A 25,552-nucleotide genomic window follows, 5' to 3' on the forward strand; every position below is an offset into this window, starting at 1 on the left:
CTACTCCAGTTGCATAACCTGCACCCTGGCCCGGGCAAGGTGGTGGGCAGCGGGAGCTCCTCTCCCACGCAGGCCAGGGCAGGTGCTGTTCCTGGGCAGCTCCTCTCTGCAGAAGGCGGCAAGAAGGTGCAGGCTTCGTGAGCACCAGCCACTGCGGGGCCCAAGGGGTGCATGCACCCATTGGCTACACCGGATGTTTTGGGACTTGCAAACACATGCCCACAAGCAGCCGCAGGGTTGGAGGGTGGGTTATTGCTGAGTTAACTGATAGGGAAATGGGGCTCCTTGTGGCCTTGCCACAGCCAGGCTGCTCTGCCAGGGGAAGTCGTGCTTCCTCTTCTCAAGTTTTTCATGTAAGAAAAACAAATTTCTCTGGGCAGCAGGGTTGGTGGGTGGCTGCTAAACATAATCCCTAGTTGAGCCATTTGTAGAAAGCGTCTGGGAAAGGAGAGGTCAGGCTAACTGGGTTGGGATGGTGCGTGTGGGCGGTGGCTTGCAGTGTGTGAGGCAGCCGAGGTGTCGCTAGCCTCCTCAACACAGGAGTGCAAACTGAACGTTGTCCTCAGGAGGGAAGGCTGAGCCCACGTTAACCCTCTTCCCATAGGGAAGAAGAGGGGACTGAGCAAGGTCTTCTGTGCCCGGCCATTACCTGGTGCTGCACCTCCTGCCTCACCCCTGAGACAGTGCCCTTTGGGCCACGCTTGCTGGAGGACCCCACGGCCTCGTGGACATGGGCACAGGGATGGTGTCTGGGGCAGAGAGAGCATCATCTGGGGCTGGGGGGTGCGAGTCCCCAGCACCCTGCAGCCCGGTGCTGCTATCCCATTCAGCCTTGGCAAAGGCTGCTCCAGGCTGCAGCTCCAGGGAGGGGGTGTTTGCTGCTGTTCAGTGCCCTGCTGTCCCCTCTGTGCTCTTTTCTGGGGGCCGATGCCAGTGCTGTGGGGCACATCCCTGCCCTGGGGGTCTCGCCGCGCAGGAGCCTGACCCCCCACGCCGGCTGTGTCCTGCAGAGGACAAGGTACAGCAGACCGTGCTCTGGGGGCTGGCCGGGCCACAGCCAGCCCGCCCTGCGGCCCGAGCGTTAGCGGCTCCGTGCAGTCCCCGCTCCTTCCCCAGCCCTGCCCGGCGGGGGTGCGGGCGCATCCCCCCGGGCCGGCAGCGCGGCCGCCACGTGGCGCCCGGGGCCGCGCCGGCCCCGCTCCCGGCTCCCGGCTCCCCGCTCCCCGCTCCCCGCCGGACGGGGCGGGCCCTGCCCGCCGAGCGGGACCCGCGCTGCCCGCGGGGCGGGGCCGGGCTGGGCTGTCCTGGCACGGCTCGGCTCGGCTCGGCTCCGCACGGCCGGAGTTCGCTCCGCCCGCTCTGCCCCGGCCCCGGCCCCGGCCCCGGCCCCGGCCCGGCCGCCCATGGGGAGCGCGGCCCGGCGGCCGCCCGGCAGCAGGAGGCAGCGGGGAGGCTCCCCCGGCGGCCCCGCTCGCCCGTAGCCCGGCGGGGCATGCCCGGCCCCAGGATGCCGGCCTGGGGGATCCTGCCCGTCACGCTGCCTGCCTTCACCATCACCGGCATGTGGATCGTGTGAGTGCCGCGGGACGGCCCGGAGCCGCCGCCAGCCCCCACTCCTCCGGCGGCGGGGCCGGGGCTGCCGGGCCGGGGTTGCCCGGGCTGCGGGGCGGGAAGCTGTGGGGCAGGGGGCTGGAGGGTGCTGCGGGATGCTGCGGGACGGGGGGTTGCGGGGCACCGCTGGGCCCGCGTCATGTCGGGGCACTTCTGCACGCTCAGTCGCTCCCACACCTCCCCGTCCCCCCACAGCCACCCTGCGTGGTCACCGCTTCCCCTGCAGCGGCGCTGGCGTGTGCCTCCCTGGCCTCGCGCCCCTGACACCCCATGGGATCGTGTGCCCCTGTCCAGGTGTGAGCACGGCCGATGCTTAGGCGGCACGGGAATGGTCTTGGGAGCGATGCCAGCAGCCCAGGTCCTGCCGTGCGAGGGCCGTCACCAGCACGTGAGCACCCATCCCATCCTGGCCCCAGATGGGATGGATGGGAGGGCCAGGGGACATTTGCCCCTTGTGCTAGGGGCAGAGGCCGTGTCTCCTGGGTGAGCAGCACTAGCCCACCCTGCCGGTCCCTTCCCTGGGCCTTGGCCCTGGGATCTCAGCTGGTCACGTAGGGCTGTCCTGCCCCAGTCCATCAGCCCCCCTGAGCCACTAGCGCAGGGGTGGTGGGCACTGGATAAGGGACTTTTCCAGTAGGTGATGAGACTTTCTAGGGTGTGGGATGGAGCAAACACACCCCATACCACACGGGTCCCTCCGAGAGCTTCCCCCCTGTGGTATCCCCTGTCCTCCTTCATGACAAAGCCAAATGCTGACCCTGGTGTGGGGAACTCATGCTCCCAGTTTTTCCCCGGACACCCTGTGAAGCCCTGGCCATCTCCCATGGGTGACCCTGGGAGGCAGATGCCCCTCCAGCCCAGAGCAGCATGGGTAGGAGATGCTGCTCGTGGTCCTCACAGCCAGAGCTGCCCTGGGAGGAGGGGTCTCAGGACCTTTTTTGTGGCCCCGCATGTCCTGCAGCCACCTGAGGGATGTGTCCCCCCTCAGCGCAGTGGCAGGGTGAGGCTGGGCAGTTGCATGTGGGAGCGCGTGGCCCATGTGGGGCCCTGCCAGCCACGCCTGGGATGCAGAGCCATGAGGGGGAACCAGGCAGGTGGGGGTGCATCCCGCTGGGGGTGCCCCCACCTGCCCGTGTGCCTCTCTTGGCTTCTTGCCCCCTCGCAGGAGGGCATGGAGGGCTGGGACGGGGACTGGGTGCTTGGGGGAGATCTGTGCTGGGAAGTGGCTGGGCGAGGAGTCTGGGGGGTGGGGGGTCATGCTCTTGGTGGGCGGCCCTTGGGGTGGGCAGCACTGCCCCTTGGTTCCCCTCAGCTGTCCCACTCTTTGCCCTGGTGCCTTTCTGCTGGGATCATCCTTTTTGCAGCCTGGCTGTTACGTGGCCAGCTCGGGCAGGAGAAAGGTTTTCTTACCGGTGTCGGGGCCTATTTTTAACCTGAGCTGTTTACGGCCGCTGGCGGCAGCGATTTGAACAGCGCAGGGCAGCCCGCTGCTGTGGCTGCCAGGCGGAAGGGCTCCTCGCCGGCTGGGGGGGCCACAGGGCTGAGACCCCCCTGGAGCTGAGCAGGATGCCCGCCATGAACCCCTTGTTACGCTGACTGAGGTGCAGGGGTGACTGCACAGCAGAATGCTTGACAGAGCTGATCTGCCCAAAATGCCCTGCCAACACACCAGCTACTTTTCCAGACTTCTTTTAGCTCCAGGTGCCGGCCAGCCAGGGGTGGGGGAAGCACGGCAGAGCCCGGTGGCCTTCGGGTGACACCCTGCACGGCTGTGAGCTGGTGGAGAGCCCTGATGCTGGGGTGGGGGGCTCTGCGGCAGAGCAGCCCCCCAGAGCCCGGGGAGCACGGCAGTGCAAAGGGGAAGAGGCCCCACAGCAGCAGCTGCATCCACGCTGAACAAGAGCAGGAGGCAGCTCTCGGCACGGATGGGGGTACCGGGCAGGGGGGCCTGGTTCTGGCAGTGAGAGCTCCCTGGAGCGTGGGCTGGGCTCGTGCACTTGCTTTTCTTTTTCCTGCTTTGTAAAGCAGGAGGTGCTGCAGGGTGAGCGCTGGCCCCTGGCAGGCAGTGAGTGCCTGTACCCCCCGCTCCCATGGCTGGTCCCTGGGGCTGGCCCCGGGTGCCGGCCAGGAGCGGGGATGCAGGGAGGCAGGTGGCTGCGGCAACCCCTGTTGTTGTCTCTCCCCCAGGTACGCCATGGCGCTCTCCAACAACCACATCTGCCCCGTCCACAACTGGTAAGGCCTGGGGGGTGCTGGGGGCCCTTTGCCAAGGACCCGCTCAGCTAAAGGCCCCGGTAATGTCGGGTCCCCCTCCAGACCTGTCCCGCTTGAACCGTGCCGTGCTGTGCCAGACCACTGGGAAGCCGAGGCCCCCTGCGCTGTCGCCATGCTGAAAGGGGGGCCAGGGGCCAGGCTGGCCCAGGGAGGGGGCCGAGGCGGCGGGAGAGGTGGGATCATTGAGCGGGGCACAGAGCCACCTTCTCCCCTAGGAGATATGGGGGTGAGAGTGACGGGGCGCAGTCGCCCCGGGGCATGTGTCTCCTGTCTGGCCCCGCGAGTGGCTTTTGGGAGCAGAGCCTCTTGGGGATTAGCTGCTGGCAGGGTTGGGCCCTGCATTTGCGAAGCGGTGAGGTTGCCAGGGCCGAGCAGGGCTATCGAAAGCCGCCCGCCCTCCCTCCCCCGCCCAGGCTTGCCTGCGGTTACGGCTGCTCCGGTGGGTGAACGGTCCAGCCCTGTTGCAAACCAGGCGGGGAGAAGGAGGCCATTGAAAAAACACAGCATGGAGGAAGTATGAAAATAAGTGGTCAGGGAATTACAGAGGGCCGTGTGTCTCCATGGAAAAGGTTGAAGCTTTCTTGCTTGAGGCTAAATCTGGCAGTGCCGGGGGGACGGGACCGGCCGCACTGCGCCTGGCCACCCCACACGCAAGAGCTGCCTGCAGCACCCGGGATGGGGGACGAGGTGTGGGGAGGCGAGGACTGGGAAAAAAACCCCTGTTTGCTCTCTTGGTAACTTCTTCTGCAGGGTTTTTGGCTTGTTGTGTCTCCTTAAAAATCTGCCCAGAAAAATCCATGTTAGTTTAATTCTTGCTGGAGTGTTTGAAGGAGAAGGGGAAAAAAAAACCCGCTGCCATTTCCTGCCTGATGGCTGATTCTGCCCTGGGAAGAATGTGTGTGTCTGGTTGTCTTTGCCGCACAGCCAGCCCTTAATGATGAATAATGCTTCCCGGCCTCGGGCTGCTCGCTTTAAACAAAGTAATAATACAAAAACCCGTCCCAAACCAAACATGGCCCCAAGAGCAGCCCTTGAGGAGGCCGTGGGGCTCCACGCCTCGCTGGGGTTTCGCAGTTGGAAAACAAAGCCACCAGTAAAGGAGGAGACCGAAAAAACACCAGATCCCAGCGCCGCCCTTTCCAAAAAGGCCTTTTTAACCGTGCGCTTGCTGAGCGGCTGGAGATGGCTGATGGTCAGTCTGGGCCAAGGGCAGGGCAGCGCTGGCCCCCCCACGGCTCCCGTCCCTGCCATGGGGCTGGGGGTGTCTGAGGGGGCCCTTTGGGGCACAGGACTTTGGGCTCCCTGCCTGCGGGGTGGGGAGGGGGCCCCGCACAGCCATGCCAGGCAGAGGTGCCGGGTGCTTGGGTGATGCTGCAGCAAAGGGGCACCCAAAAACCCACTGCAAGTGTGTCCCAGCTCCCGGGAGAGCTGGGAGGGCGAGGGGGCACCTACCCCCGGAGGGGGGAATTTGGTTATGGTTGCAGGCAGCAGCTGGTGGTGGTACAGGCAGTGGTACAGGCAGTGGTACAGGAAGGTGTCTTGGGCTGATAATAGCTCTGGGTCCCTGGGTGCCCGGGCGCGTGGGATCTGTGGCTGCAGGAGGCGCTTCCAGGGCTCTGCGGTGGTTGCGGGCAGCAGAGCCCTGCCCCAGCCCAGCAGCACTGGGGGCTGCTAACAGGCCCCCAGGGGGATGCCCTGCCAGTGTGCCAGGTTCCCCAGGGCAGCCTGGGGGCTTGCTCCTGTCGTGTACCCCCGCAGGCAGCTTCCTCCCAGCTCCTCAGGCAGCTCCCTCCCTCCCAGGTGGGGTGGCACTGCCCCGGGTGCTTGCGGCCATGTGGGCCGTTTCCCGCTCAGCTCAGCATTCCCGTCCGTCCTGTGCAAGCCCGGAGCTGTCAATGGCTTCGTGCCCGGCTCCACCCATGCTCCCACCCCAGGGATGTGTGTGATGGGGCTGGCACACAGGTGCTCCCGCTCCCGCGTGGGGCATGAGGCTGCAAGAACCCACCGAGCCCAGCACCCCGGCCCGTGCACCCAGTGGGTGCCTGCAGCCCCCCGCCCCGCCATGGCCTCTCCCTCACAGGCGAGGACTCCGGGCGGGCAGCAGACCCAGCAGGCAGGGAACAGGCTGTGGAAACCCAAGCGTGATGCTCCCGGAGGACCCTGTTGGGCAGTGGGTCACTCCTTGGAGGGGCTTGTCCCCAGGGCACAGCCACATCCCTGGAGTTGGGCTGCGCTCGCTGGGGAGCAACTCTGCTGCCCTTGCAGGGCCTGTGGGCAGGAGGCAGGAGGGTCCTGGGCAGCAGCTCGGCTCTCCTACCCTGTCCCTTTGCTCCCGGCAGGAATTACAACCAGTCGTGCGGCGTGGATGGCCCTGGCTCCTGCTGCACACTGGACCACATCCCCCTTGTCAGGTGAGCAGCCGCGGGATGGGAGTGCAGGGCCAACCGGGGGTCAGAACCGCTCTGAGAGCCCCCCTGGGGCAGCCCAGGAGTGTGTCGTGGGCAGGGGGGCAAGCGCTGCACTCCAGTGCCCCCCGCCTGAGGGCTCCCCGGGCCTTGCCTTGTCCCCGCAGCAAGTGTGGCACCCTGCCTCCCGAGAGCTGCTTCTTCAGCCTCATTTGCAGTCTGGGCTCCTTCATGGGTAAGTGCCCGCTGCCGGGGGAGCGGGGCCGGGAGCGAGGCCGGGAGTGGGGTGCCCTGTGGCACTCACCCCCAGCAGGGAGAAAGGGCAAATCGGGGGGATCGTCGTGCGATGGGGCTGTGTCTCCCTCCTGCAGTCATCCTGGTGGGGCTGCTCCGCTACGCCCACCTCCTGGAGCGCCTCGGGCCATCCCTCCTCAACACCCTGGGGCTGGCCACCGGCTGGGTCTGCGCCGCCGGCCTCACCATGGTCGGCAACTTCCAGGTAAGGCATCTCCTCGGGAGGTCCCCAGGGGCAGGGGGGCAGGAGGGGACCTTGTCTGGAGCGGGGTAGTGGCAGCGCTCGGCGGTGTAGGATTTGAGGTGGTTGTTTTGGTCCAGCCCCCCGATCTGTGCACTCCTTCACCTCTGCCGGGCGCTGTACTTCCCCAGGCGCTGGGACTTCTCTTTGCTTGTACACTCATAGTTTCGGGTCCAGATTAAGCCGCCAGGTTTGGTTTAACCCTTATCTGAGACCCTCTGCGTGGTCTGTCCCCTCCACGGACGCGTGACCCTGCGCGGGCAGAGTGGTGCCAGGCAGGCAGAGGAGACCCGGCCGAGCTGCCCATGCCTTCCCGCTGTGGATGTTTGCTGCTCGGGGGAGTGATGCCAGGAAACTGCCTGGGCAGATCCTGCGCTCGCAGGGTCCGGAGCAGCCCAGGGCTTGGCGGCAGATGGCGGCGCTCAGCCCCACGCCTGTGCTGCCAGGCACCGGCCTCCCGGCAGCTGCCAGCCCTCTGCCCGCGGCAGCCGGTCGCTTCTTGGCAGGAGGCTGCTGCCGGCGCCACCCCCCCCGGAGAAGCTTTGCTGGCCCCGATCCCCGTTGTGCCCCAGCCGTGCCTCAGCGGCTCTGCTGAAGGCAGGGCTGTGACCCCCAGGAGGGGGTGCAGGCAGCCCCAGGTGCTGCTCAGGCCGGAGGGCAGCCCCTGCCCCGTGCCTCCGGGCACAGCAGGGCTGTTGGCCCAAGAGGCTCGGAGCTACCACCCCACGGATGAAAGAAACAGAAGCGCTTTGAGATCCCAGCAGCAGACGGTGGGTCCAAATCTGCTCTTCAGCCAGGAGTTGGGCACAGGGCGAGCTGCCTGCACCCCTGCCTGGACATGAGCCCACCCCAGGGAGCAGAGCCGTGCCGGGGGAGTGTCCTGGGGTGCCGGCACCGATGGTCTCTCCCCTGCAGGTGGATCACGCCAAGGTGCTGCATTACATCGGGGCGGGAGTGGCCTTTCCCACCAGCATGCTGTTCCTGCTCCTGCAGTCCATCCTCACCTACCGCATGGCCAAAACCCGCGGGCAGTACTGGACCGGCCACTTGCGTAGCATCCTCGCCATTGTGGCTTTCCTCACCCTCGTATTCAGTATCCTTCTGAAGGGTGTGGGGAGGAGATCCGGGATGGGCTGGTGACAGGTGGTCCTCGTAGGGGGTACGCGCCCCACATCCTCCATTCTTTGGTTTGGCAGCAAGGCACGGTGCCAGGAGAGGGGCTGGGCAGGGGGCTGAGGGCGGGCAGCTCGCTGCAGGTGTAGGCTGGAGGAGCAGCAGTATCGGGGCTGTGGAGGGGCTGAGGAGGGGAAGGGATGCTGGTGGGCATCTCTCAGGGCGCTGGGGTGCCCCAAACCAGCCCTGCCCTGGCTGCTGCAGCCCAGCCCAGCCACCACTGCAGGCTCCAGCCCCACACCTTGCAGAGTGGAAGGGCCAGTTAATGTTGGGTTTTTTTAATGAGATAAAGGTATGTTGAGTCCTCGGCAATGCAAAGTCCATCTGAGTTACCTGTATGGCAGAAGCTGAGTACAAAAGCGCTCTGTGCGGGTGCCAGGCAGGCGCGTGGCAGCACCTCTACCAGCTGGGGCTCACTGGCACCCGCTGGCCGACCTGCCCATGGGACAAGGGAGGGCTCGGTGAGCAGGCACTGGGGTCTGCAAACACCGTGCCAGGGAGCGAGGGCACGGCAGCAGGTGGAGCGGGGCTGGAAGAATGGTCCCGAGTGTGTAGCCAGGGGCTTAGGGGCTAGGGATAAATTGGGAAACAAAGTGGTGATTATTGGGCAGGAAGGGGAAAAAGCATGTGGCAGCCATGGGTCCCAAAGAGACTGGCTGGGGTCTGGCTGGGGCGAGCAGCGCAAGAGGAGCCTGGGGGGTGCTGGCAGGCCTGGGATGTGCCAGAGGGCCCCACTCTGTCACTACAGCAGGCAGGCAGGCCAGGAAGCAGGCAGGGAGCTGGGAAGGGCAGGAGTGCCGTGGGGCTGTGCCAGCTGGGAGGGACAGGCAGGGCATGTAAGGACAAGGGAGACAGGACTGGTGCCCGTCTGCTGTGGCCATGCTGCTCTGTAAGCACTGGGGACCGGAAGTGTGAAAGCAGCGAGCTGTGGTGGGGTCGGTGTGGGGAAAGGGCTGGGACCTCTCCTGGTGGGATGGGGGGAGTGAACAGAGGGCTCTGCCTACCCTGCGGAGGTCAGGTCCCTGCCTCTCGGGCTCTCCCAGATCTTGGTCTCACTGGCAGAAGGCAGGGTACTGCCAGAGGCTTCACATGGAGGGCTGGGGGATGTACCTGCCTTCTCCCCTCACCTGTGGTGGCTCTGGCAGTAGGTTTTCCTAGAGATCCCCAGTGGGGATGAGAGAACCATAAAGAAGCTCTGGCAGTGGTAGGACCTGGAGGAGAGGGAGCAGGCCCCCCCTTTGGGGTGAGCCAGCCGGCAGCACCGAGGGACAGGAGGTGCTGCAGGGCTGGGACGCAGCAGCCCAAACCCCCTTACCAAGGGGATGGAGGGCTGATGAGTTTATCGACTTTGACTGCGTCCTGTGGGAGGATGGGGAGCATCAGCCTGGTTTGAGGAAGAGGTGAGGGGTGTGGGGAGGGTGAGGCAGCCAGCTTGCCCTGAGGGCTGCAGCCCGAGTCCCCCCTACCCCGGCCTCTTCAGAAAATCCCTGCTTGGTGCAGTCCTGTGATTTACTGAGGCTGGTTTGGGCACACGTGCCACCGCCTCACCCGTGCCAAGGCCCTCCCAGTGCTGGGGGAAGCATGTGGAGTTTCTTGGTTTTAAGGGTGGTGGTGTGTTTCCTGCGGAGGGGGGCTGCTCATGGCCGCCCCAGCATGCAGTGGCAGTGGGACGTGGTCCTCCATGGGGTGGTTGGGGCCCAACTGTGCTTTCCTTGACAGGGATGCCCTCAGGCGGTGTGTTCTTCATCCAGGAGAGCTTTGTGCTGCAGCACGTGGCCGCCCTGTGCGAGTGGATGTTCATCATCGATGTCCTGGTCTTCTATGGCACCTTCACCTTTGAGTTTGGGGCAATCTCCACAGACACCTTCCTGGTCCTGCTGAAAGCCAGCCGAGCCCCCAAAAGTTACAAAGGCGAGAGCGGCGTGGCCAGCACGGCCCACATCCACAGCCACACGGAGGGCCTGGCTATGGCCTGACCCCCACGGGAGGCAGGCTCACGGTGGGGACCCCCAAATCAGGCTCTACTGGTGACTCCCCCGCCTTGAATGTCTCCGAGACCCCGGCTGCCTTGGGGTGCGTGTGTGCGTGTGTGTGCACGCGTGGGCGTGCGGTGCCCTCCCCTCCTGGTGGGAGCTGCGGCCGGGGCTCCTCCGGCAGCCACTGTCCCCTGCAGGAGCTGCCCCCTCCCTGCCCACAGGGTTTGGGGTCACTGCCGGGGTGGGGGGATGCCAGCCTGGTACTGCTATCGGCAGAGCTGGGATCTGCCCCTGAGCCTCTGGGGTTGCCCCGTCTGACTCGGGGGCTGCTGGAGGCAATCATACAGAGGCCCCCTTCTGTAGGGGATGTGGGGGAACAGGAGGCTCACCCTCCCTTCACCACGCAAGCCTGGTGTGCTGGGGAGGGTGGGATCGCCATTCCTCCCTCCTCCACAGCCATGGGGGTAGAGTTCAGCAGAGCAATCCTTCCAGCTGGCCGCTGTGACTGTCAGAGGAGCCAAAAACCCAGAATGCCTTTTCCCTTCCTTGGGAGGTGACAGCAGTGCCGGTCTGTCTGCACCCCCAGTGGGGACGGCAGCGGGGGTCTCCCCCTGCCTGCCCGGGTGGGGGTGGTGCCTTGCGCTGCTGCAGGATGACACCAGCAGCCCCAGCTGGACGGCGCTGGCCCTCCCAGCCAGGGCTCTCGCTGCTCAGGGCCTTCCATGCCTCCAGCCGATGACTTTCCCGCATTTTCTCAGCCTGGAGGAGAATTGCTGAGGCAGATTTCACCTCCTGGGCCATGGCATTCCCGTGCTCCCTGGTGGTCAGCTAGGTTAGGAAATGGGTCTCTGCGTTTACTGTCACACCGGGGATGTCCTGCAAGCACAGTGCCTGCGGAGCAGCAGATTTCCCCTCCATAGCGCTGCCAACCTAAGCTGTCCCACTGGGGAGCCTGCACGCCCCAGCCCTGGTCTCCCAGCCGGGGGGTGGGCTGCTGCCAGCCTCCCACACTGGGAGCACAGGCACAGAAAGGGGAAGCACTTCTGTAGGAACAGAGGAAGCCCGCATCCCGTTCTGCTGGGACTCCCAAATCCGTCCTCTGGTGCCTTCCCCAGCGCTCAGCCTGGCCAGCGCCTGCCTGGTGAGAGCCTGTCCCGCTCAGCCCCAGACCCCTCGGGCTGAGCCCCAGCCTGGGGCGTCCTGGGCAGGGGGCTGGGGTGTAGAGAGGGATGAATGTGTGCGTGCGTGCATGCGTGTGTGTGTATATAGATCTACATATATATATATACATATATATATATATATATATATAAAAATTCTCCCTTGTCCCTGGAGCGGGGCATTTACTGCTGCTGTGCGCATTGATCGGGCTGGGCTTCCTGATTTGCCCACCTTTTCAAAATCGGCCTATAAATCCACCAGTATATGTAGTTCGAAGAGGAGCATTTCTGACTTTTATATCTAATATATGTTTAAAAATATATATATATAAAGAGAGAACAGTGAATTTACAATAATAAAAGTGAAAATCAGCCAAGGGCAAGGCAGACCGTCCTTCCCCACTGCGCAGGACTGGGGTAGGACCGGCTTTGGGGCCAGGGTCCAAAGGGATGGGGGACGGAGGGCCCTGCGGTCTCGGGGGAGAGCCGTGAGCCCGGGGCTCGGTTCCCTGTCCCGAGTGTCGGGCTGGCAGAACCAAGCGGTTTCACCCGGCACGCAGCGGCCTGGGGAGGCACGTCCCGTCCCGTCCCGCCCCGTCCCGTCCCGTCGGGGGGTCCCCCGGCCCCCCCTGCCGCTGTCCCCGCCGGGGCGGGGCGGAGCCGGGCCCGGGAAGCCCCGGGAGGCGGAGCCGGGCCGGGACTTTCCCGGGGCCGCAGCCGGGGCGAGGCGGCCGCGCTGGGACGGGGGCTGGAGGTAAGCGGCCGGGGTGGTGGGGGCCGCGCCGGGCGCTGGCTCCGCGGGGCCGGGCCGCCCCGGGGCAGGCTGCTGGGCCGGGAGCAGCCCAGGGGTGGGGGCCGCTGCCCGGGGGTGCCGCTGCCCCGGGGCCGGGGTGAGCGCGGCGGAGCCGTGTGCCTGCCGGGCAGCGCGCCGGGCTGCTTGCATCAGTGGGGAGAGAGAGCATCGCGGCCGAAAGCACCCGAGTGCCCGGCCCCGGCCCGCGGGGATGCGCCCGAGGGGTGCCCGTCGTGCAGAGCAGCCTCCCGCGCTCTGCCCGGGCTGAGCGGAGCTGCCCCGCTCTCGCCATGTGCACGCCGGGGCGACGGGTGCAGATGTGTCCCGGTTCCCAGTGGAAAGGGAGCTGAACTGGTCGAGAGGTTTAAAGTTTCAGTGCCAGGGCTGCCCGTCCCTGCGGAGGGGTCAGCAGCGGCCGGCCCTCGGCGGCTCCTGGCCTCCCACTCGCCATGGCAGCCGCCGCAGTCCCTGGCTGCCTCTCGGCCGGCTCTGGGGTAGCTGGGAGAGGAGGTGCTGCAAAGATGCAGGCTGGAGAGAGATCTCCTGTCTTGGCGTGGCGAGGAGAAAGCAAGTCCCAGCGTGGGTGCTGACACCCGTTTCCCTGCCAGTGGGGAAGTTGCTTATTTTCCTGTTTCCGTGTTGCTGGTGAATACTGCCCCATCCTGCGGCTCTCCCGCCCTGCGCTGATCCCTGCCTGCAAGGTGAGCAGGGCTGGCTTGCTGCCTGCCCCGAGGGGAAGAGATCAGTGCCCGCAGGCCCAGCTAGCTCTACCCCAAAAGGAGCCGTGAACACCAACGTGATAGTGATACCGCGGGCAGAGTGGAAACCAGGGAGAGTGAGAGACGGCAAACGGCTGGCTGGCGCTGAGAGGGGTTTTCTGAGGGCGCACAGATACACAACTGGAGCCAATGGTTCATAACACAACAGCAAAGCAGCTGATTTAGAGGCCCTAGAGGAGAAAACCAGAAGATCAGTGGGTGGCTGGGGTTTGCCAAAACCAACTTGATAGCCACGATGGGAGTAAAGGCATTTTATGCAGAGAGATACAAATGGCTTCGGTGCTCGAGGGCAGGCTGTTAAGGAGGGGAAGGCTTGGACAGCTTTCAGGGAGAGGGGATTTCTCTCTGCCACGCTTGCAGGTCAAGGACTTGGTTTCCAGGAAGGGTCTCAGAACAAAGTCCCTGTGAACGCTGTGTGAGAGGAACTCAGCAGCCTCTTGCCAGACCCTTGCCAGCAGCTGTTGAGACTCCTGGGATGGAGCAGAGCACAGGATTTGTGCAGAAAGCAAGGTCAGGTATTTAGGCCCATCATTTGCAGGCATTAGCAGGCCCCAGGGGAAACAAAATGCAGAGGGAATAGTATGTTAGAGGAGCAGCCAGCTGGGTGGCTGGAACATGTCAGCTGTACACCAGGGCAGTTTGGAGCAGAGCTGCGCTCGTATGTTTCTGGAGCACCCTTTCCCATGGCTGCTAAGCGCTCCTACCGCAGATAGACGGACGGATGTTTCCCTCCTGCCCGCAGGCCATCGGCTCTGCAAGTCAGCTGGCTGTCATGGAAGGAAAGAAAATAGCACCTGCATTACTAGGTCACGTTCAAGGAGCTGCAGGCATGGAAGAATGGCTTTAATTCGTGCCGCTTGCTGGTGGCTGGCCCTTAATTGAAGCAGTCTGGCTGGCACGGGGAGGCTGCGCCATCTGGCAAGGGTGCCGTGGCAGTGCTGCGCTCCGGGGCAGGGAGCTGGTGCTGCTCTGGGCAGTGCATCGCACTTGGGTTGCTGCTCTTTCCCCCCATTCCCAGCAATGCCTGGAGAATCCTTCCTGAGCCCTAGGAAGGTCAGAAGATAGGGAGGAATTAGCCCAGCAAAGGGGGGCTGCAGTGTGTGTGCAAGCCCAGGGTCCAGGCCAGATGCGCTGGGTACCATGGAGCAGGGGATGCTGTTGATGGCAGGAGGGGGGGATGGGTCCCCTTCTGGGATGTGTGGGGGATAAAAGCCAAGTGTGCTACACTTCTAGGGGAAACCCAGGGGCTTGGGGGCCTGAAGGGCATGGCTGCTCGGCACAGGAGGCAGGACTTAGGTCGAGAGCAGGTCTGAGGTTGCTTTTCCAGGAACAAGGAAGCAGGCGACAACGCTCCAGCTCTGCTCGACGAGCAAGATGGGCTTCCTCTAACACGCACTGTGCAAGTGTGCAGGCATATGGCCAGCAACCTCCTGAGTGAGGCAGAGCTGCGCGGGCTGGGGGGACGCAGGCATGACCCCGTGATGTTCCTTAGTCATGCTGTTTGCTGCAACAAGTGGAAGTGTCTGGGGCAGCAATTGAGTGAGCTGTGAAAACCCCTCTAGAGGGGATGGGGCTGATGGCACTGGAGGCGGGAAGCTGTTCTGTTCAAGAGGCACAGTCTGTTCTTCTCCAGCATCTTCGGGCCTGGGCTCCCCCAGCAAGGCTCAGTGGGTAGGGCTCGAGGTGGCTGTTCCCAGTACACCGAGGAAGGATGTTTGTCCCCTCCTTCACCTTTCTGGGAAATCTGTGCCAGCAGATGAGGTGGCTGGCTGGTGGTGGCAGGCTGAGGCTGCTCAGGCGGGATGTCCGGTGGGATCCCGACAGCAGGCAGCAGGCAGTGCGTGCTGCTTCCCACAGGCCAGCAGGGGTTGTGTCCGTGCTCCCAGGCTTTCGGAAGCCCCTGAAGAACGGCAGGAGGAAGGTCCCGCTTTGCTTCGCTCAATCTCCACCTTCACCCTCCTTGCACCTTCCGCTGCACCTGCAGGTCCCTCAGACCCCACGTCCCGGGCTGCACCACTGTCTGGGCTGCATCCCGCAGGCAGGCTGGGCCGGGGCTGCTGGAGCTTGGCTGGGCTCAGGTGGCAGGCCAGCCGGGAAAAACCTCAGGCCTGGGGCCACAGGGCAGCCCCTTTGGAGGACTTGACTGGCTGGAAAATCTCCTTGAAAAGGCTCTTTTCAGCTTCTGAAGAATATGAGTCACGCACGGGTTGAACAAACCCCCTTCCTTCCCCTCTTCTCCCACACACCCAAAATCCCCCGAGCGGGACCTGCAGCAACCACTGATTCAGAAATTCATGGTATGAGGGCACCACGGAGTCAGATATGGGGGTTTTTTTTCTTTTTTTTCTTTCCATTGCTTAGCGAGGAGAAGAAATGTGGAGCAAGAGAGCGTGCCTGGAGGCTCTGCTCTGATCCTGACCCTTTGCTAGAAGTCTCCGGTGGTTTCCCGTGGTCAGGCAGACCTTGACCCCAGCAGGACCCCCGGCTGCAGTAGCCGCCAGTCCCCGCAGTGATGCTGGGGCTGGACGGGTTGCTGAGACCAGCCTCTTCCTCCCCGGTGAGTAGGAGGGTGCAAGCGCTGTGGGTGGCGGGGAAGGGGCCCTACTGCTGGCAGTGCCTTGCTGGGGTCGACGGGGAGCATGCGGCACTGGGTGCCAGGGTGGCGGGAGATGCTCCCACAGGGCAGCTCTGGGGCTGCCGGTCCCGCTTTGAAACCAGATGCTTCTTAGCGGGAAAGAGGGAATGGGAACACGGATGGCAAGCGCCCCTTTCAGGCCACCTCCGCAGGAAGGATGCAGGGGCTGCAGTGTAAGTGGAAATTGGGGAGCGGGAAAGCACTCCTTTGGGTGCCTGGCGAGGGGGTGCCATGCGCCTGCTTCGGTCTGCAGAGTCCTGGAGAGCTTCCCCTGGCGAGGGGGGAGACAGCGGGCTTTGGGGCAGCGCTTTGGGTCCAGGGGGGCTTGGAGGAGACGTCCCTGTGCGGGACGTGCATCATCACGGTGCGATGATGCGGGGTGGGGACCTGGGAGGCCCCAGGGGCTGCCGCTGGGTTTTATGGCACGGTCCAGGTGGTCTCAGCCATGCTGCGCTGCAGGTCTTGTCGGGAAAGGGCGCGATGGCTGCTCAGCGGGGACTGGCGCCCGAAGCGGGGCAGGCGGCTGGGAGCAGCGGGGGCAAACCCCTCTGCGCTCCCGGGGGGAAACTCGGGACCTTCGGGCGCTCCCGGCGTGCCAGGCAGCGCCCAAGCGAGAGCGGCCGGGGGAGGCGGGCGGGCAGCCGCCGGGATTTCCAGCCCGCCCGGAGCCTGAAGCCCAAAACTCCCAGGCGGCGAGGAGCCGTCCCGTCCCGTCCCACCGCCCCCGGGCCGGGGGAGCCGCCGGCGGGCGCACGGGCAGCCGTGCCCCGGGCCGTGCCGGGCCCCGGGCCGTGCCGAGCCAAGCCGCGCTCCGGGCCGTGCCGGGCCCCGGGCCGAGCCCCGGGCCGCGGCGGTGCGGGGCGGGGCGGTGACGCGCGGTCCCGTCATTTCCCGGCTCGGCGGGGTTTCTAGGGACTTTCCGGAGCGGCGGTGCCTTCCTGCCGCCGCCGGTCCCCGCTCACCCCCGCGCTCTCCCCGCAGGCCGGCGGCCGGCCCCGCGCAGACATGGACGAGCAGTTCCAGCCCGTGAGTGCGGCACGGCTCGGCTCGGCTCGGCTCGGCCCCGGGGGGAGTCTCTGCCTGGCCCCGGCCCCGGGGCTGGGCTGGGGGCAGTGCCCGACCCACGGGTGGGGTGGGAGATGGGGGTCCACGGGTGCCCCCGGGGCGGGAGATGGGGGTCTGTGTCCACCCCCAGGGTGGGCAATGGGGGGTCTGCAGGTGCCACTGGGGTGGGAGGTGGGTGGTCTGTGTCTGCCCCCAGGGTGGGCGGTGGGGGGTCTGCAGGTGCCCCCAGGGGTGGGCAATGAGGGGTCCACACCTTCCCACCCCCTTTCCCCAGGAGGGACAGGGGATTTGTGCCTGCCCCCCCCCGGGTGGGCAATGGGGGTCTGTGCCAGACTGCTCCCCCAGGGTGGGAGATGGGGACTCTGCCTGCCTCCCAGGGCGGTTGGGGGTTCCAGCCCCAACACACTCATCACACTCATCTTCCCTCCCGTCACCCAGTGCCTGGATGGGATTGACTACGACGACTTCAATTTTGGCTCCCACATGATGGAGCAGAAGGAGCCCCTGATGGAGACGGGTAAGGGCCCCTCTGGCTGTGCCCTCCCGGGGGTCCCTGCCTGCAGCGGGGTTTCCCGGCAGGCTGACTCACGCCTTGTAGTTCCCAGCAGCACCGCGGCTGTGTCCCCACTGGCCCCACTGTGGGCTGGCTGGGAATCCCTGCCCCATGTCACTGGGACAGGGACTGTTCGATCTGGCCCCGCTGCTCTGTCTACCAGGGACTTGAGGTTGGGCTGTGATGGGTCCCCAGGGGCCCCCCACTCCCCGAGTGCCAGAGCATCCTCTGGCTCTTCCCTCCTTTCCCTGCTGCTCTGACCACTGCTCCCAGCTGGGCTCTGACAGCACAGGGGCTGGGGGCCCTGAGCTCCCCATGGGACAGACAGGGGTCACCTCACCTTCAGCACCGTCCCCGTACCTCCAGCATCCTTACTGAGAGCACACACTTTGGTTATCCTGTGTTTCTCACCACTGCTTTGGTTATCCTGTGTTTCTCTCCTCTCTGTCCTCCAGTGGAAGGTCCCTACCTTGTCATCATTGAGCAGCCAAAGCAGGTAAGGACGTCACTCAGGTAAGGGCAGGAGTAGCTGTCACCCCCTGCTCTCACGGCGTCAGGTGTGGGCCACCCTTGGCTGACCCCCTCTTTGCCTCCACAGCGGGGGTTCCGGTTTCGGTATGGCTGTGAGGGCCCTTCGCACGGGGGGCTGCCGGGAGCATCCAGTGAGAAGGGGCGCAAGACGTATCCCACCGTCAAGGTGAGCACTGCCCTGGAGGGGACGGGGCAGCGTCTTCAGCCAGTGTATGCAAGCACCAGGAAGGTGCCTTGAAAGAAGGACGTGACCTGTATGTTAAGCTCTGCACGTCTCCTGGCGCTGGAGAGATGAGAGGGCTGCAGCAGGAGGGGTGGTGGCCATGGGGAGGGATAGCAGGGGTTTGCAGAGAGTCCTGCAGGCTCCTGGGATATTGTACCTGACTCCCATCTCCTTTCTCCCTGCAGATCTGCAACTACACAGGAATGGCCCGGATTGAGGTGGACCTGGTAACACACAGTGACCCTCCCCGTGTGCATGCCCACAGCCTGGTGGGCAAGCAGTGCAATGAGGCTGGCAACTGCATTGCAATTGTGGGACCCAAGGACATGACGGCTCAGTACGTGCGGAGGGAGACCTGGAGTGGCCTCTTGCCTACGCGGGGTGGCTGGGGGGCTTTCTGCAGCTTACGGGCTGGGGAGAAGAGGAGGGTTAGTGCATCCAGGAGCTGGGTTCGCTGGATGAGGCCAGCAGTGGGTTTAGACAAGGTCATCGGTACAGCTCTGTCCCCTGAGCATGTTGCCCAGCTCTGGGTCCGGCATATGCAGCTTGTTTTGGGCTTCTGTCCTCGGGGTTGCAGCTCCCCAGCTTTGCAGATGACTTCTGTAGCCAGCCTGAGTTGTGAGGTTATTCGATAAGTGCTGGTGGGCAGCTCCCTGCCCAGGCAGCTGCTGAGGCAGGAGCAGGCAAACTCCTGGCTGCGCCGGTGGCCGCGTGCCCTGACACTGCTGGCCCAGCAGCCCGGTTTGGAGAAGAGGGCGTTTTCCCTGGGTCTTCTGCTGGAGTGGGACAGGAGGGGCTGGAGCTGTGTGCACTTCACTGCTGCATATGAAGTTTCTTGTAGCTTTACAAGAGCTACAGATCTTTTACAAGATCCAGCCCCAGCTGCTGGCTCAGCCTGATCCTGTCTGCATCCCTCTGGCCTCCAGCCCTCCTGGTCCCCCCCTTTGGACTTGTCACCATTGGGAGCCTGGAGTTTCCCAGCCACCTCTTTTCTGGGCTCCTTCCCTCCCCTCTGCGGTTGCTCCTCTTTGCCCTACACATGTTGAGCCCCACTGCCCCGAGCGGCAATGCTCTGTGCTTTGCTCAGCTCCTTCCCTTCAGCACGCGGGAGCCTGTGTGCCCCCCGGGCCGGCTGCTCCCAGCCAGGGCACTCCCAAGCTCCCAGCGGGATCCCTCTTCTCCAGGTTCAGCAACCTGGGCGTGCTCCACGTTACCAAGAAGAACATGATGGAGATCATGAAGGAAAAGCTGAAGCAGCAAAAGATGCGTAACAGGAGCCATCTGCTGACGGGTGAGGGCAGCCTGGGGGCTCGGTGGGACTCGGTGCCCCAGGGGGAGTGGGGACCCACTGAGGGGTGACAGCTGAGGGGCTGGTGGGGGACGGGCAGGAGGACCTGGAGCCCTGTCCCCTTACCCAGCCTGATGGTATCTCCCCCCGCCCCGGCAGAAGCAGAGCTGCGTGAGATCGAGCTGGAGGCGAAGGAGCTGAAGAAGGTGATGGACCTGAGCATCGTGCGGTTGCGCTTCACTGCCTACCTCCGCGACAGCAGTGGGAACTTCACACTGGCCCTCCAGCCCGTCATCTCAGACCCCATCCATGACAGCAGTGAGCGTGGGGCCAGGCTGGGGAGAGGACAGGGCAGGACAAGCTAAGGAGGTGAGGGATGCTCTGTCTGCCACAGCGGCTCCCAACACCTCCTCTCGCTCTGCAGAGTCCCCAGGAGCTTCTAACCTGAAGATATCACGGATGGATAAGACGGCAGGCTCGGTGCGGGGAGGGGACGAGGTCTACTTGCTGTGTGATAAAGTTCAGAAAGGTAAAAGCTGTTCCCTCCAGCTGAAACCTTCTGGAGGGGCTGCGGCAGGAGAGATCCGGGGCCCCTGGGTGGCCAGGGGTCCGTGTCCCTGGAGCCTGGCCCGGGGCGGGGGGACAGGCAATGCCAGCGCCCCTTCTCTCCCCAGATGACATCGAGGTGCGTTTCTACGAGGATGACGAGAATGGCTGGCAGGCCTTCGGGGACTTCTCCCCCACTGACGTGCACAAGCAGGTACAGGGGAGGCGGGGGGGCGTTCTGCCGTGCCCCGAGGCGGGGTCGGGGAGCCCCGTCCCTGGCTCCGGGGAGGAGCGAGACCCCACGTCCATCTGTCCTGCCCACAGTATGCCATCGTCTTCCGCACGCCCCCCTACCACAAGCCCAAGATCGACCGTCCCGTCACCGTCTTCCTGCAGCTGAAGCGGAAGCGGGGGGGTGACGTGAGTGACTCCAAGCAGTTCACCTACTACCCCGTGGTGGAAGGTGAGCACCCCCCGGGCAGGCCGGCGTGCCCCTGCGCCGGGGCTGCCCCTCACCCCGCTGCCCCTCTCTCCCCGCAGATAAGGAAGAAGTGGAGAGGAAGCGCAAGAAAGTCCTGCCTCAGTTTCCCCAGCATTTTGGTGGGGGCTCGCACATGGGCGGTGCCGGCGGGGGGGCTGGGGGCTTCGGCTCTGGAGGAGGTGAGTGGGGATGCCTCTTCCCCCTCCCCACTCGGGCGGCCATGGCCCGGCTCTGAGGGCTCCCCGCTCCCCTCCGGCCTTACCTGTCCTCCCCTTTGATCCGCAGGTGGGAACCTCAGCTTCCCCTACTCCCCTGGGCTGGCCTACAACAGCATCTACTCGCCCGGCCCCCACCCCGTGGGGGGCTACCAGGGGGGTGTGCAGATGAAGGGCCCCGAGGCAGAGGGAGCCCGGAGCGACAGGCAGGCACCTGCAGAGAGCGTGTACTGCATGGAGCTGCAGAAGCATGGTAGGAGGGGGCTGGGCTCGAGCGAGGGCTGGGGGACATCGCTCCGGAGAGGTGGCACAGGTCGGGGACCTTTTGGGGCCGGGTGCCTCCTCCGTGCCAGGGGGCGATGCAGGAAGGTGGGTGGGGCTGCTGCTCCTGGAGGTGACATCCTGCTTCACCCCCAGCCCAGCTGTGCCAGCTGTGGATGCTGGCACTGGCCCGTCGCAATGCCCATGCCCTGCTCGACTACTCAGTCACCGCTGACCCCCGCATGCTGCTGGCGGTCCAGAGGCACCTGGCTGCATCGCAGGACGAAAACGGAGACACGTGAGCACATGAGGGGTTTGGGGGGAGAGCTTGGGAGCCTTGTTGGCCATCAGAGCCATTGTGGGGGCTCTGGGGGGTGGGAGGTGGCGGGGAGGACCTGGAGAAGCGTGGAACTGAGCCAGGGGCTATCCCACTCTCTCCACAGGCCTTTGCACCTCGCTATTATCCATGAGCAGACAGCTGTGATCAAGCAGCTGATCGAGGTCATTGTGAGCATCCCCAGGCAGCAGATCATCAACATCTCCAACAACCTGCAGCAGGTACATGTTTCCCAGAGCAGCCGGTTCTCCTTTACCTGGGGCTCGCTCCCATTTCCCAACCCCGGGGGCTCCCGTTGCTGCTCCCACTGGGGGGAGGCTGCAGGGCTGGGCACAATGCTGGCAAGGACAGTGGTGTGGGACTCGTCTCCTCCTGTGAGCACCGCTGAGAGGGTGCTGTTGTCCCACAGACACCGCTGCATCTGGCAGTCATCACCAAGCAGGCCCAAGTGGTCCAGCTCCTGCTGCAAGCCCGTGCCGACCCCACCTTGCTGGACCGCTATGGCAATTCCCTGCTGCACCTGGCGCTCCAGACTGGCGATGAAGAGATGCTGAGGACGCTGCTGGCCCACCTGGGCGGGGCTGCCCCTTACCTGCTCCACCTGCCCAACTTCCATGGTGAGCGGGGCTGGGAGACGACAGGCAGGGACCTGCTGGTGCTGTTGTGGGCTCGGCTGGAGGGCTGCTGAGCCTCTCCCCCTGTTGCAGGCCTCCTGCCTGTGCACCTGGCCGTGAAGGCAAAGAGTCTGGCCTGCCTGGACCTGCTGGTCAGGAAGGGAGCAGACGTGGATGCGGTGGAAAGGCAGGGCGGGAGGACCCCGCTGCACCTGGCTGTGGAGATGGAGAACCTGAACATGGCCACCCACCTGGTGAAGAAGGTACGGGGGGCTGGTGGGTTGGTGGCTGTGGGATGGGGATGGGGTGCAGCCTCCCCTGGGGGTCCCCTGTGGTCTGAGGGGTGACCGGAGGCAGGGGGGGCAGCGCCCAAGCAGCCCATCCACACAGCCTCGGGCCTTCCTTCGTAGCTGGGAGCAGACGTCAACAGGCGGACCTTTGCCAGGAACACCCCCCTGCACCTGGCTGCCGGCCTGGGCTCCCCCACCCTCACCAAACTGCTCCTCAAAGCTGGTAAGGCACTGCCCTCTCTCCCCTCCCCACAGCCCCAGCTGCCCGTGCTGGGGAGCGCCCGAGCACAGAGCAGACCCCTGGGCCCTGGGCAGACCTGCCCTTTTGGGGGCTCAGTCCACCCTTCCCTGGCAGGGGCGGATGTGCTGTGCGAGAACGATGAGCCCATCAGCCCATCATCGTCGGAGGCCAGCAGCGACACGGATGCCGACCCCGAGGAGCAGGAGGTGGCCATGGAGCTGGGGGAGCCAGCCCTGGCCGCGGAGCGTGGCACCAACCCCGAGCCCCCCGTGCAGGTGCATGGGCAGGCAGGGCACAGGCAGCGTCGCTGCCACATGCCCCTGGACCTGACTCGAAGCCAGAAGGTGCGTGGCACGGGGGGGGGTCAAACCCCTGGGAGCGTTTCCATGGGGGCTACGGCAGGGATGGGGCAGAGCTCCAGGAGATGCTCCTGCGAGAATGCCTGTGCCCCACTGTGTCCTGGGGCGAGCAGGACGTGGGGAGGCGAGGTGCGTTGGCCGGTGCTTTTGGGGATGCTCATGTCCGTGTGTCTGTCCTGCAGGTGCGGGAGATCCTGCTGCAGGCCTCCCAGCAGGGCCCCGAAGTGGAGCTGCCCGCTGCCCCCTGGCCAGGTGAGCAGTCCCTCTCCCCACGAAAGCTCCATGCCCGGGCAGGGCAGGACCCTCCTGGCAGCAGGGATGGGCAGCACATAATGGCGGCACCTCTCCCGCGCAGGGAAGGTCCTGTCGCTGGACAGTGAGGCACTGCAGGGGCTGGAGCAGCTGCTGAACCAGGACTGCAGCGGGTCAGACTGGATCGAGCTGGCCAAGCGCCTGGGGCTCTGCAGCCTGGTGGAGACCTACAAGGACACCCCCTCGCCCAGCATCAGCCTCCTGCGCAGTTACGAGGTCAGTGCCTGGCTGGGGTGTCCCCGTCCCCCCTGCCTGTCCGGCCACCGGCCCTGCTCAGTGCCCTCTCTCTGCAGCTGGCAGGGGGCAGCCTGGGGGGGCTGCTGGAGGCGCTGGACTCCATGGGGCTCCACAAGGCCGTGAGGATGCTCCACAAAACGGAGGCACTGGAGAAGCTGCAAAGCACAGGTACGGGGAGTGTGGGGCTGGGGAGGGTCCCCGCTGCCCTCTCCGACCCCCCCATCACTGACAGCACCCACGGCTTGCTTTGCAGAGCTGAAGGAAGACAGTGCCTATGGCAGTGAGTCGGTGGAGGAGGAGCAGGCGCCTGCGCTGGCCCTGAAGCCAGGGCCGGGGGGCGAGCTGCCCCACAGCCAGCAGCCGCAGGTGCACTGAGCGGCAGCCCCTACACCCGCCCAGGGGGGCTGCATCACCCCCCACCCTGCCCTGCCCACACAAGTGCCTTCTGGACTTGGGGCACAGCTGCCTGGACTCGGGGGGATGGGACACAGCTGGCTCCCACCCCTCCCTGCTCTTATTTAATGGTCCCTCTTCTGAATAAAGGGACAGTTTCTATTAGCCTTTGCCCTCCCTCTCTCCAGCCCCGGCCCTGAGCAGGGTGCTAACCCCCGAGCCCTGCCTGGGGCTGGGAATCCGGCAGCCAGGAGGCAGCTGCCGGCCCCTCCTCAGCATCCGTCCATGTCAGGGCTGTCCCCAACCAGGGGGAGAAACCACGGCACACAAAAGAAGTGAAGAGCGAGTTTTACTTCAGTAACCGAGAGAAGAAGCTGTACAAAGGTTTTTCTCCCTCCCAAGCCGCCTGGGGCAAGGGTGGATTTTTTTTTTTTTTTTTTTTTTTTTTTTTTTGCAATAGACTCAAAAGAGCAGAATAAAAAGTTTGACACATTCGCAAAGTCAGTGCTGAAACCAGCCAGGTCCCAGGCAGCCGAGAACAGGGCGTGTGACAGCCCCCGCCCGCAGCCGTTCCTCTGTCCCCGGACCCCTCCTTGCACACCCTGGGCACTCCTGCGGCCACGCTCCACCACCAGCACCTCGCTCCGGATGAGCATCCTCCAGCCCACCCCGGGGTGGTGGGGGCTGCCCCAGCCTGCCGCTCACCTTGAAGAGGAGGGAGCGAACAGCGAAGGAAGGGGCTGCACCACCGCTGCTGCAGCATGAGGACCTCACAGCGCTGCAGACAGGGCTTTGCCGGCAGCCTCTGAGGCCTCGCCACGCTTTGGAGAAGCGGCATGGGAAGGAAGGCCAGCTCCAGGCAGGCAGCAGGAAACCCAGGTCAACCCTGGCTTTGAGGTTCACCTCCCCTTGCCAGGAGTACTTACACACTGCCACCCAACACACCCCGGGTACGAAGCTCACACCCAGGCAGCAAAAACAGGAGTGGTCCAGGCTGCTGGGGCGGGGTGGGGGGGTGTCATGAAGCACCAGCACATCAGCCCTCCATGCAGCCATGAGTGCAGCAATGGGTGCTGCCATCCTAAGGCTGCCTCCTCGGTGCTGGTGGCTGCGGGGCTGTCTCTCTCTCTGAAAGGTTGCTGGTGCCAGAGCGGGGCTAGGGTGCAGGCAGTAGCACACACAGGAGCCCATGCTCAGCTTGCTGCAGGGAGGGAAGCTGGGTCTCCCCCGAGTCCATGTAAAAACCTCCTCCCCCCGGAGTACAGTGCCTACAGGACATGGCTGGGTTTGTGGTTTTGTTTGTTTTTTTTAAACAGTTCCCAAAAAGCATCAAAAGTAGCCCCAAAAAACCCTCCCTGTTGGTCAGCTCAATCTGGTACTAAAAAGTGCAAAACTGTATCACAAAAACCGTTCAAAAGTTGTAAGAAAGCAGGGAGGGTGCAGAGGTGGCTGGGGTGGCAGGGAGGGGGCCAGGTGCCATTGCCCTGGCTCCCCAGGCCACCAGATCCAGGAGAGGGGACAGGCCAAGGCTGGCCCCCTCCTGTCTGCCCCCCATGGCACAATGGAGCTGGAGGAGAAGCAGCCGCTGGCTTTGTTTTGCTGCGTTTTTGTCTTTTTTTTTTTTTTTTTTAAACCACTGAAGAATTGAGCCCAGTGGGTGGGTTTTGGTTGTTCCACCTCCCCAGGGCAAGGAGACTGGGTCCTGCAGCCAAGCGCAGGACAAGGAGGGGCAGGAACGAGTCTGATGGGGCCGACGATGCGGGCAGCTCCCGCGGGCAAGGACTGGGGACCGTCCTGCTCTGCCACCATCTTGGGCGGAGGGGCCGCAGCCCTGCCTGGCTGGTGCTGGTGGCCGGGGAAGGGCTGTCACCCCCCCAGCTCATGCCGCAGATGGACGGATTCATGCAGGGTCTCAGCAGGCACATGGCCTCCATCCCGGCACCGGGGGGGCAGGAACGGAGCTGCAGCGCAGGCAGCTGATGCCCCTTGCTTATGACTTCTGGGGGTGGCCAGGGGTCTGGCGGCCAGCGCGCTCTGAGACGTTGCGCTTCACCTTGGTGGCCGTGCTGGAGGGCTCCGTGTTGAGCGAGGGGCTGGAGGAGGATTTTTTCAGGCCATCATCCTCCCCGCCCGCTGTGTCAAAGAGGGTGGACTCGAACGCTGCCAGGTCCTCGGAGCCGGCCTTCAGCTTGGCCCGCAGCAGCATGGCATAGGTGCCATAGCGGGATTTCTAGGGGGCACAGTGCAGCAGAGAAAGGGGTTGGT

General features: G+C 64.6%; 3 protein-coding genes across 8 annotated transcripts in view; 2 read left to right on the plus strand and 1 right to left on the minus strand.

The window, feature by feature from the left end:
• The first annotated feature begins 1,224 nt into the window (after window positions 1-1,224).
• Window positions 1,225-11,320, plus strand: TMEM150A (transmembrane protein 150A). 4 transcript variants are annotated; one of them, XM_072870582.1, is made up of 8 exons: window positions 1,225-1,572; window positions 1,906-2,094; window positions 3,799-3,846; window positions 6,225-6,296; window positions 6,458-6,525; window positions 6,662-6,789; window positions 7,741-7,984; window positions 9,718-9,830. In XM_072870582.1, the coding sequence occupies exons 1-7, from the start codon at window positions 1,493-1,495 to the stop codon at window positions 7,963-7,965; spliced, it is 810 nt and encodes a 269-aa protein (XP_072726683.1). In that variant the 5' UTR covers window positions 1,225-1,492; the 3' UTR covers window positions 7,966-7,984; window positions 9,718-9,830. The 4 variants fall into 4 exon arrangements, with proteins under 4 accessions (XP_072726683.1, XP_072726681.1, XP_072726684.1 ...); XM_072870580.1 differs by having other exon boundaries at window positions 1,259-1,572; window positions 7,741-7,918; window positions 9,730-11,320; XM_072870581.1 differs by lacking the exon at window positions 1,906-2,094 and having other exon boundaries at window positions 1,268-1,572; window positions 7,741-7,918; window positions 9,730-11,320.
• Window positions 11,321-11,761: 441 nt separating this feature from the next.
• On the plus strand, window positions 11,762-23,739 carry NFKB2 (nuclear factor kappa B subunit 2). Of its 3 annotated transcripts, none has more exons than XM_072869924.1 (24): window positions 11,762-11,888; window positions 15,068-15,263; window positions 16,254-16,367; window positions 16,845-16,923; window positions 17,415-17,455; window positions 17,558-17,656; window positions 17,899-18,050; window positions 18,898-19,004; window positions 19,161-19,319; window positions 19,426-19,530; window positions 19,676-19,761; window positions 19,872-20,010; window positions 20,088-20,207; window positions 20,314-20,496; window positions 20,730-20,802; window positions 20,948-21,062; window positions 21,251-21,458; window positions 21,549-21,718; window positions 21,866-21,968; window positions 22,101-22,330; window positions 22,528-22,597; window positions 22,701-22,873; window positions 22,951-23,062; window positions 23,148-23,739. In XM_072869924.1, exons 2-24 carry the CDS (start codon window positions 15,219-15,221, stop codon window positions 23,267-23,269), a joined length of 2,805 nt encoding a protein of 934 aa, XP_072726025.1. In that variant the 5' UTR covers window positions 11,762-11,888; window positions 15,068-15,218; the 3' UTR covers window positions 23,270-23,739. The 3 variants fall into 3 exon arrangements, with proteins under 3 accessions (XP_072726025.1, XP_072726023.1, XP_072726024.1); XM_072869922.1 differs by having other exon boundaries at window positions 11,763-11,888; window positions 20,661-20,802; XM_072869923.1 differs by having other exon boundaries at window positions 11,763-11,888; window positions 16,323-16,367; window positions 20,661-20,802.
• Window positions 23,576-25,552, minus strand: part of PSD (pleckstrin and Sec7 domain containing) — a 37,160-nt gene continuing 35,183 nt past the window's right edge. The window contains exon 16 of the mRNA XM_072869921.1: window positions 23,576-25,517. Within this exon, the coding sequence (XP_072726022.1) occupies window positions 25,278-25,517 (240 nt within the window). The 3' untranslated portion in view covers window positions 23,576-25,277. The remainder of the gene's footprint in view (window positions 25,518-25,552) is intronic.

This window comes from Ciconia boyciana, chromosome 8, assembly GCF_034638445.1.
Source record: "Ciconia boyciana chromosome 8, ASM3463844v1, whole genome shotgun sequence".
NCBI classification, from domain to species: domain Eukaryota; kingdom Metazoa; phylum Chordata; class Aves; order Ciconiiformes; family Ciconiidae; genus Ciconia; species Ciconia boyciana.